The sequence below is a fragment of the Bactrocera dorsalis genome, chromosome 3 (genome assembly GCF_023373825.1).
Source record: "Bactrocera dorsalis isolate Fly_Bdor chromosome 3, ASM2337382v1, whole genome shotgun sequence".
NCBI classification, from domain to species: Eukaryota; Metazoa; Arthropoda; class Insecta; order Diptera; family Tephritidae; genus Bactrocera; species Bactrocera dorsalis.
In genome coordinates this window covers 39,645,467-39,656,943 of record NC_064305.1, presented here as the reverse complement: position 1 = coordinate 39,656,943, position 11,477 = coordinate 39,645,467, and the positions used below count along the sequence as shown (strand labels likewise).

General features: G+C 32.8%; 1 protein-coding gene and 1 long non-coding RNA gene across 3 annotated transcripts in view; one reads left to right on the top strand and one right to left on the bottom strand.

The window, feature by feature from the left end:
* Window positions 1-716: 716 nt before the first annotated feature.
* LOC125777414 (uncharacterized) lies at window positions 717-9,204 on the top strand. Its single transcript, XR_007422295.1, has 2 exons — window positions 717-7,338; window positions 7,410-9,204. It is a non-coding gene; the product is annotated as an uncharacterized LOC125777414 (long non-coding RNA).
* The window catches only part of LOC105231551 (kinesin-like protein KIF12), a 52,568-nt gene continuing 48,964 nt past the window's right edge, over window positions 7,874-11,477 (bottom strand). The window contains exons 10-11 of one of the 2 annotated variants that reach the window (XR_007422263.1): window positions 8,439-11,471; window positions 7,874-8,394 (exon numbers count right to left, since the gene is read on the bottom strand). Coding sequence is in view for 1 of the 2 variants with exons in the window: in XM_049452086.1 (XP_049308043.1) it covers window positions 11,459-11,471 (13 nt within the window). In the remaining variant the exon portion in view is untranslated. Of the gene's footprint in view, window positions 11,472-11,477 lie in introns of both variants that reach the window. The other variant, XM_049452086.1, reaches the window with a different exon arrangement.

Sequence of the window (11,477 nt, the reverse complement as noted above, 5' to 3'; positions counted from 1 at the left end):
TTGGAGAGCTTTCGGAGGAAGCTGCCGAGTCTAATAATAAGGAATTAAAAAAATGTAGACTATATCACAGCCGCAAAATGTCACGCATTGCAACAAACACAGACATATTGAACACACTAATTTTACGGTCGGACCCATTTATAACTGGGCAAAGAAAACATGGAAAGAAGGATAAATCAACGTTACTTGAATCTGTGTTCAACTTATTAGAAGAAACATTATAAATTTTTGTTATAATTATATTAATTCGTTGATGGCTGTTGATTTTTTGATATGATATTATTTTAGTAGGTGTATAGCTTGAGGATTAGATGGGGGAAGAGTTTTAAAAGTATAAGATTTAACTATTATAAAATATAATAAAAAAACGAAATAGTAAAAACTTGTGTTTTTGTATGGTGAAATCGGCTAATCACTTTTAATAGCATACTTTTAGGCACCTTTTAAAGTTAAAATAAACAAAACCCTAATTTATTTAGCACCTGGTCGACCCCTGGTATTGAAATTTTTTTTAAATATCTTTGTTAAGCCTTGCTGAAAATTTCAGCTCTCTACTACCATTAGAACCATTTATGGCCGCGACCCCATACAAGCCGGACCACTGTGCACTGTTAGGAAAAAATATATAAGTTATACTTGTATCTAAAAACAATTTTATTTAATAAGAAAACAGCACATTTTAAAACTTCACAACACCTATATTTGTTCCTATTTTGTTCACACCACTGTACATGTGATAGATCAGTTAATGGTGGGGATGCCAGTTGTAAAAATTCATTTTAGATACAATTGGGCAAACTTTTCTCAAGTTGTGGGCTTTTATACGTACATATGCATATCTGCATATATAAAAAAGAAAAGATACTTCTGACCATTATATTTACATATTGTGTTTAAACATATTGCAGTTCCATTTAACGAAAATGCTTATATAAATATAAGATTTGTGATGTTTTCAGTTTGGTTGTTTTATCAAAATCAAAGAATTGAGATTTTTTTCTATAATTGTTTTGTTAAATTTTAAAAATCTAAATTGCCTCTGGAAATGTATTAAAATAATAATATGCGCTATAGAAAGGGAACACATATTTTCAAAATTATAAGAAATCATCAAATAAAAATATACAATATTTGCGCGGTATGGCATTATTGATTGAGAGTGGCTAAGCACACAAATAGAATACAAACGCTAATGGCAGAAACATCTTCTCACTTCGCCACGAGCGGCAAGCGTTTTGTTCTCGTTTTCATTCGAACAATGTTGCCATTACTCAATACGCATATGTAGTTTTGTACACATCTAAGTTTTCAATTATAATTTTTCATAATAAAAAATATCAAAACTGAAATCAAACTATTAAAACTAGTTTATATATTTGTAAATAATAGCATTCGATTCTGAATTTGAGTTATTTTAAGAAAATTTCACATACATTGAAGAAAATTTTTGTAATTACTACAGTATATCGAGCCTGGCAACCCTGCGGTGTGAGAGAGCAATCAGCTGAGTCGTTGGAAATTCTAGGATTGGCGGGTGGTAGAAGGGTTGTTGGGTAATTATTTACATTGCGCTCTCATAAGATTCATTTGAAGAAACAGTGGTTCATAAACTGAAGTTATTATTGAAATTATTTTTTATAAGGAAGTTTAAAGAAATAACCTGGTATGAAACTTTTTGCTTCGAAAATTATATATAAAATAAGAAGTAGGTTATCTGATTTAAATTTTGGTACTTGGTACAATAATGCGTGGGGCTATAGCAAATGACATTAAACCAAACATATAATTTATTATTTCAAATAAACAAAATTAAATGCTGATATAAAGACATATTAAAAAAATGATTACTAAAATCAAATATTTATTATACTTTTTGTTATTTGTCTTACATTTTATAAATTTATAGTAGTTAAAAAGAAACTTAAAATTGTTAGGCAATTTTACTGTTATTACCCACAGTGCAACTTCCCATATATGCGTGCGCTCTCATTTGTAAACATGGTGTGGTAAAATACGTTGCTCTTACTTCCCTCTTCATGTTTGCCCTCGATGATCCCCTCACCTAGCCCTCAAAATGTGCACTCGTGCCCGCAGGGGCAAAATGCCACTGAGGGCTAATATGCCCATCCCTGTCCTAAATGATTTGGTTGGAAAAATCTGTCTAGTGTATTTAGATGACATTATTATATTTTCGACGTCCCTCCAGGAACATATTGAGAATCTAGAAAAAGTCTTTCTTAAGATGTTCAAATTTTAAAGTCCAGATGGACAAATCAGAGTTTATGCGAAAAGAAATTGCTTTTTTAAGACACATAGTCACGACGGAAGGCATAAAACCGGATCCGACAAAAATAGAAGTCATCCAGAAATTTCCGATACCACGAACTAATCGTGAAATAAAATCGTTCATAGGCCTACTTAGTTATTATAGGAAGTTTATCCCGAACCTGGCAAGACTTGAAAAACCAATGACAGAATGCTTAAAAAAGGGCAGAAGCATAACACTAAACGCCAGATACCTAGAAGCTTTCGAAACATGCAAGAACATTTTAATGAACGATCCAATACTGCAATACCCTGATTTCACAAAGCCATTTTTACTCACAACAGACGCAAGTAACATTGCGCTTGGAGCAGTCCTTTCTCAAGGTCACATAGGTAGTGACAAACCTATTTGCTACGCAAGTAGGACTCTTTCTGAGAGTGAGATTAACTATTCCACTATTGAGAAAGAGCTTTTAGCCATAGTGTGGGCAACCAAATATTTCCGCCCATATCTCTTCGGTCGTAAATTTAAAATAATTACTGACCACAGACCACTTACATGGCTAATGAGTCTCAAGGAGACCAATTCGAAATTGATGAGATGGCGCCTGAAGTTGGAAGAGTATGACTACGAGATCGTATACAAAAAAGGAACATTAACACAGATGCATTGAGCAGGATAAAATTAGACCATGATAAAACCGCTGATATAAATTTGTGTGATTCGGAAGAACTGTCTAGAATACATTCATGTAAAAAAAATGTGAATGATGGCATACCAATTTCAGAAAAACCTTTAAATGAATTCAACTTGCAACTTTTATTAGAAAGATCTGACAAAAAACTCGATATGACTGTTGAAACCATCTTTAGAAACAAACAACGTAGAACTCTAAGAGAAAAAGAATTTTCTCAAGACACAATAATTCAGATTTTCAAAAATTTATACCCTCAGGTAAACTAACTGCTATTTTCTCCAATGAACCAACCTTCAGAACTATTCAACTGATATACTCAAAATACTTTTCAAATGGAAAACAATTTCGTATTGTCCGATGCACTAAAATCCTATCAGATGTAACTGACAATGATAAGCAAGTTGAACTAATTCGTACCTGTCATGAAAATAGGAACCATAGAGAAATTACCAAAATTTATGAATACTTAAAGAGATAATATTATTTTCCCCTTATGCAATCTATAATAAATAAAACTTTAAATAATTGTAAAATTTGCAATACACTCAAATACGACAGACACCCACCAAAATTAGAATTCCAAGTTACAGAAACACCAAACGAACCTCTTCAAATTTTGCACATTGACATATGTATGTATATACTATAAATAGTAAATGTATTTCGACCATCATCGATAAATTTTCTAAATATGCGACAGGCTATACATTACCATCAAGAACAAGCGTTTGTGTGCTCAAAGCATTAAAAACATTTATGAACCTTGCGGGAATACCTAAGAAAATTATTTGTGATCAGGGTACCGAATTTACATCTAACATTTTTAAAGATTTTTGTAGACAATATGAAATTATACTTCACTCCACATCATTTCAACAATCCAGTAGCAACTCTCCAGTAGAACGACCTCGTTCAACCCTAACTAAAATATACAGAATTATAATGACAACCAGAAAATCCAAGAAAATGGAATTAGATCACGAAGAGATATTAAATGAGACGTTTATAACTTACAATAATACAATCCATTCATCTACAAAATTTACACCATATGAGTTATTCTTTGGAAGACCGTATAACTTCTCAAGAGACATAAAATACGACAACGAACACGAATTTTTAGTTAAGTTAAATGAATTTAAAGAAAAACTATACCCCATTGTTAAAGAAAAAGTTGTGAAAGCTAAATTAAAAAATATTAGTTGGCTTAATAAATCTAGGAAACCTCCAGAGCGTATGAACAAAGAAGAGGATATATGTGGCAACACCATGATCTATTACTTTTAAAATGCAACCGTATGCTATCCTGATGTTGCCTTTAATCGTATCGTCGCTTTGCACTTACATTCGTTTTTGAAAAGGCAAGGCATAAAACACTGCAACTTTGAGTTTATGCTTTCTTCTGGAAAACCCCGTCAACGAGTAAGGATCACTACATTGTAAAAGCCTTTATATATATAGAAAAGAATGTAGGAGAAACAAAATAGCTGAACGATTCCCAAAACATAAAGTATTAAAAGATAATGACGTTACTTTACAAACTACTAAAGACAAAAAAATACACAAATCAAAAATTAAACTGAGACTACGAAAATAATAAACAATTATTTACCTTTAGAATAGCCTTTGCTTATGGACAAGTCTTGGAAATACAAAATTTTGACGAAGACCAGAATATGATAGCACTGAAGATTGGACACGCGAGAACGATCGAAAGTTATTTCAATTTCATTCAAATAATAGACTTGGACAATTATAATTCGCAAACTTCAAAATTAATTACTATCGTAGACAAATTTGAAAAAAAAATAGCCTTCTAAAAGATGCTGCTAAAATTTGTAAGCTGAAACTTAGGGGACTCGAAAACAAACTACAGACATTAAATCCATATAAACGTACAAAACGAGAACTATTCAACGGCTTAGGCTCTGTAATAATATATGTAACTGGGAACATGGACGCAAATGACGTTATGACTATAAATAAACAAATACAAGAACTCCAGGACACAACATTAAATTCAAAAATAATAGAGGAAAATCAAAAAAGTTTGAATATACAAATGCTACAGAGATTTAAAAATTTGGCAGAGCATGTGAATAACAATCAGGAAAGCATTACACAATTTTTTAGAAAAACTGTGAGCAAAAACAACTAATCATATTCTAAAAGAAGACAATGCGCTATTAGAAATCCAATCTCTGGCATAATAGAAGCTATAAGCATAATAGAAGCTATAATGCTCGCAAAACTTGGTATAGTATCAAAGCTTATTCTTCATCCAGATGAATTGGATGAAATAAGACACCATTTTAAGTCCCAGAATATTGACTTAGTTTCGGACGGATACCTTTACGAACTTCTGGAACTCCAAGCATATTATAATAATAGGAACCTAATTTTTAATATAAAACCCCCAAATTTGGCTAAAAGTACGAATTCGCTTTTCCATCTCTTCCTCTTCCTATGAATAATACGAAAGTAATTAAAACAAAACCATACGTAAGGACACAATCTTCGTAGCACGACCAAATCTAGAGAAAGTGCAAATAACAACAATAACAGAGACTTTAAGCCTAGAGAAGACCAAAGATTACAGTTTCATCAAGAAAAATGATATTATGAGATTAAGAAAGGATGCAATTCAAAGAAGAAACATAATAACGATAACAACATTGATACTTATCACCTTAACTATCACTAGTGTAACTCTGTTATGGAAAAACCCCAGAATTCCGTATTATCCTAAGCCCACTGAAGCCGCTCTGTCTCCACCAACTTCGTTGAGGCTATCGCTCTACTCTAAGGGGGGAGGAGTTATATCGTCACATCAACCCCCACCAAAACCCAGAAGACACCAATAAAATAATAACAACAAATCATTAAATTTATTTTCTTATTTAAAACAGTGCAACAATTGCAATTGATACTTACTTCCTGTTTACCAACTTTTGTACAATTATTATTGCTTTAATTTTTACTGTATTTTTCTTGACTCATCAAATTTCTTTTACTTGTTTGACTTCATGTAAAATTGGTTTAGAAATAAAAATCATTATTGGTGTAACCTTCAAAGAGATAAGGTGTTTTTATTTAACGGAAGAACGATGAGTAACATTACTACCGCGATCAATAATACCGCACGTATGTCATCGCATCCTGGGAGTACTCGGTTATGTGCCTTGGGCTGCTAATGTATGTTGATGCCAAAAAGAACTCCGACCGATATTAGCGCGACCTCTTCGTGGCATCGTAACAAATTTCAATCTGTAATTGATCACTTTGTGTGCAACACACATAACGTTTTCACTGCTTAATTTTCAAAAGTTTTTGAAGCAAACGACAAATTTGAACGATTCAAGTAATTGAAAAACATAACAAAAAAAATATTGAAAAAAATATTTGTAAGGAAAAAATTAACTTTTTGGAATTGTCCAATTTTCCTACTTTTCCTCACGAAAAGCATAGAGGTTTTTATTTCTAAACCTTACCCGATCCACACAGAGCATTTTCTGAAAATTGCATCAAGAGTGGTTCAGTCGTTCCCTTAGCGTTACTAATAAACCAACATTCATTCGTTTATATGGAAAAAAGAAAAGGGCTGTTCTCAGGGGTTTCCGGCAATTATTCGAATTTTTCCTTCCGTAAAAACCATCTTTGAACATCAGCGAACATTTAGAAAAAAGAATTGGTAAAATTGGTCCAGGCGTTGTTGAGTTATGCGCTTACCAATACATTTTGCGATTAATTTTTATATACATATGTATGTACATATGTATGTACTTATGTATGTATAAGATGTATGTACATATGTAGTTACATATTTTGAGTTTTGTTTTTATGATTGAAAATACCATTGTCTGAAAATATAAACAACAACTGCAATTATTGGCTCGTTCACTAAATAATTTCGTTTGATGATGCTGATTTCATTAAATTTTTGCGCAGCCAACTACACACATCCGCTTTACCGTTATATTGTATAATTGAACAGCTGATAGAGTTTGTAAACAATTATTCTCTGGTGCCCTCTTGAAGATGAAAAATCGAAAAAACAATTTTTGGCATACTTTATTGTCTTACTTTCAAAAAGGGAAAATTGCAGTTTAAGCAAGGCATTCGTAAAAAGATGTAAGCTGTAATTTCGTTCCAGAAATTTCGAACTTGAGGATGCACAACGTCCTGGAAGGTCTCTTGAAACCGATGTGGATTAAATATATTCTTGGTCGATGCAAATCGTTGATAAATACATACATATATAAATTCATGGAGAATTACTTAGTGAACTACTCAGTAGACTTTAAGCTTAGTATCCAACTCTATAGAAATGTAAAAACCTCATTTCCAGAAAATTTCTTGCGGCAAATTTCCTACGGTAAGTTTTCTTGTGCTAGTATGCAGCTCTAAAGAAATCTAGTATTAATTTTTAATAATTTTTTTCAATAGAATGCGAATATGGCAAACCTGGTTTTGTGAAGAAACATGAAATCAACAATTGTTTCTTGAAGGAAATTCAAAGTAATCGTTAAATTCATCCTAAATTAGTTAAAATCATTATGAAGTATATTTCGTTTTGAAATTTTGTATAAAACCTACCAATCATCAACAACATTCATTAAATTGCAATGAAAATATTTATGTTACTATACACATACACACATACTTACATATTACGCACAAAGTTTATTTTCTTTGTTTATTCTCTCTTGCTCTTCTAATGTGGATCATTCAAAATGCGTAACCAGCTGTCAAAATTACTTGAAGAAATAATGTATTTTTTTCTTGAGCAATTACTTAAGAGCTGGATACGGACCTGAAAGTTGAAATTTAATTCCAAAATCCAATGTAATCTCTACAAGCTTTCAGTAGAGCTCAGTAAATATGTTTTTAACTTTCCAAACATTGGAAAATAGTCAGTTCTCCATGTAAAGCGAATGCAGGAAACAAATATATTTGTACAGTTACAGATGAAACAAATTATGAAATTATAAGCCTAAAACTAGTATTTCGTATGTGTATTATATGTGAATTTACCGATAATACATACAAATATCAGATTGTTTCCATCTTAAATATACAAGGAGCGTTCCAAAGCAAACAGAACAAAATCTAAAAAAAATTATTTTATTAAAAATAGTCTCCTTCTGCTTCAACTTTTTTGCACGGTCCAAAAGCATGTCGAACGAATATTTTAGCTCGTTGGCCGGTATGCCCGCCAGTATGCCGGTGCAAGCCTTTTGAATGGCCTCTACGTCTGCATAACGCTTTCCTTTCATGGGAGTTAACACCCAGCCATACACGTATGACTCATATTACCTACCACTACTAGTGATGAGCGATATTTCACTACCGGTGATTTTTTCACTGTGATTGAAAAATCGCAAATCGCAACTGCGATCACTTTTTATAAATAGCAGTTCGCTTCTATGAACTGCGATTGCGATCGCAGTTCGAAACTGTGATCGCAGTTCGAACCAGTGATTGCGATCGCAGTTCGAAACTGTGATCGCAGTTCGAACCAGTGAATTGTGATCGCAATTCGAACCAGTGATTGCGATCGCAGTTCGAAACTGTGATCGCAGTTCGAACCTGTGAATTACGATCACAATAGCAAATAGCAGAAAAGTAACAACTTTCTTCAGGGTATTGTATATATCGTATATGCTATTTTTCGTCATAGCGGTTTGAAGTTTTGAGTGTAACGTTCTTATATAAAGCATTTTGTGATGAAAACAAGAATTGTAACTAATTAATTTCAGAAAAAATGATGGAATAAAAAAATTACGGGTTTTTAATATTTTCCCAAAGATTAGGAAACTCGCGTTAATTATTTGGTCTTGAAAATATTAAAAGCGGGTATTCTAAACAAACAAATTATCAACCACACTAATGGTAATTCCTTCTAAGAAATGTGTGAAACCATCATACCAACATACAAATGAACTATGCAATACGCTCTAAGTGTCAGGTAGCCGAACCGCTCCAATATTTGCGAAAATGTAGTGAAAGAAAAGGCGGAAAACCTACGTAAGTGGTAAGTGGAACAGACCCGGACTTTTATTCGGCCAAACAGTGTCAAATTGGCAGAATCTGCCGCTACAACAACAACAACGACGTTTGAACGTCGACTTAGTTGCGATCGCAATAGCAATATAAAATCACAGTGATTTAAAAATAGCAATCACTGAAATCACAGTGATTTAAAAATCGCAATATCGCTCATCTCTAACCACTACACATATATACAACATAGCAACAGTAGACCACGTGAACAAAGCACACAAACACATGGAGGGGCATCATTATACAAGAATGTACAGCCACCACGTGACCAATAACAACAAGCCAAATACCACACCACGCATGTGCAACGTGATCAACACACAGACACATGGAGGGGCATTATCGCACAAGAATGTACAGCCACCACGTGACCAACAGCAACAAGCATGACATTATCCAAGATGCCACGCCACCCAAGAATGATAGAATACAAGATTACGACAACCGCCATTATGAAACGTCATAGTTGCGTGTTGAGAAGAACAAGAGTGAAAGACTATCAAATGGCTTGCAAATTGTAAACAGAAAAGTGAACACTTTTGTAAATTCGCAAAATATTATTAATTCTTTCGATTTTAATGAAAAGTTTTAGTGAAGCGATTGAATATTGTTAAGTGAAAAGATGTGAATCATTTCTAAAGAAATATATCGGCCTATTGATAATAAAATTGTCTATTAAGTTGTGATTCAAATGGAGAAGACGTTTCTTGTGTTGTATATAAATATATACATATATTATAAGTTCAGATGTATCAGATGTATGAAATTATGATAAAAGAATTGTGAAATTAATTAATTAAAAAGGATTTAGTATTAAATATATCATTTCTTTTGCAAAATAACACCCATTTTTTTGGCAACTTTTAAATCGGCCGAAAAACTGAAAAAACTCGTTTTCGATCCTTTAATTGCATAATAATTATTACAACAAGCCACTGCACATTTCATTTTAAAAAATTAATATATTTATGCTTAGAAATTACACTTTCACTGGTTTTCTTCATTTGAACAATTTCCACACATGCTACTCTATTTATTGTGGATGTGCCTAAAACTACTTACATATATCTTTTCTCGCAACAATATTCTAAACATTCCACTGAAATTTTTCCTGCAAAGACGAATGAATTAATATTATTTTGGGAATTTCCAAAAGTGTTTACTTTTCTGTTTACAATTTGTATGCATTTCTATGCTTGTTCTTCTCAACGCAAAAGTGTGACGTCACGAAATTGTTGCACAATGTATTTGTTTTTGTAAGAACTGTCAAAAGCTAAACCGAAAAAAACTAACGGTAAACTAGTGTCGTAATCTTATATTCTATCATTCTTGATGCCACCGGAATTAGCCAATCAGATGCCGACACGAGTTGACTGCACTGATATAAAAGAGTGACGCGCATAAAACACTTGTTCTCAGTTTAAATATAATCATAGGCATAGCTAGTAATATATTGTCCAATGTGTAAACATACAATATATACATATATTTAAATAAAGAAACCTATGAGGAATCCAAGGGAAATATATTTCTATATAATAACTGAGGATTATTCTTAATTTGGGCAAATGCATTTTTCCGAAAGGAAGAAGTCGCACAGTTCCATGTCAGGTGAATACGGGGAGTAGTTAATGGTAAAAATGTGATTTTTGGTCAAATAATCGTCCTTCGAATGTTGGATTCTGAGCAATTTTTGGTCGTCAGCCAATTTGTGCGGAACAAACCGTGCACACACCTTTCGTAAGCCCAAATGTTCGGTCAAAATGCGATAAATCGATGTTTGGAGATGTTCAATTTCATTTCCATGAATTTCAATGACGATTTCGGCTAATTTTTGATGAATTCATGCACAGTTTCGATAGAATTTTCGGTGATTACGGATTTTGATTGGCCAACATGTGACCACTTTGAAAACGTTGAAACCACTCGTGCACTCTGCTACGGGATGGGCAATTATCGCTATAAACTTGTTTCATCAATTGAAACGTTTAGGTAAAAGTTTTACCAATTAAAAAAAAAAAATAATGTTGGCTCTTAGTTCGAAGCTCAATTTCGCACCGATAACACAAACATACTGACATTTAAAACGCAATAACCTCATTTCCAATCAATGAAATGTCATGAAATTCTCACTGGACAATCGATAAAGATAGCAGATTCTAACGCACCAGTCGACATATAGATGGCGCACCAAGGGGCACTAGATTCAAAAAGACCTACTTACTTTGGAACGCACGTTGTAATATAGATAGATATACATATATGTATATATATGTACATACATTAATATATGTAAGTATATATTTAGCTTTTAAGTATTTTCAGGTATTTTCATTTTGTACATAATAGACGATGTTTTGTTCATCAAATCTTTGTATCACATACATACATATGTATATAGTATATCGGCATGAACTGTCATGTGCATTTGTTCACATAAGCATGCTGCAA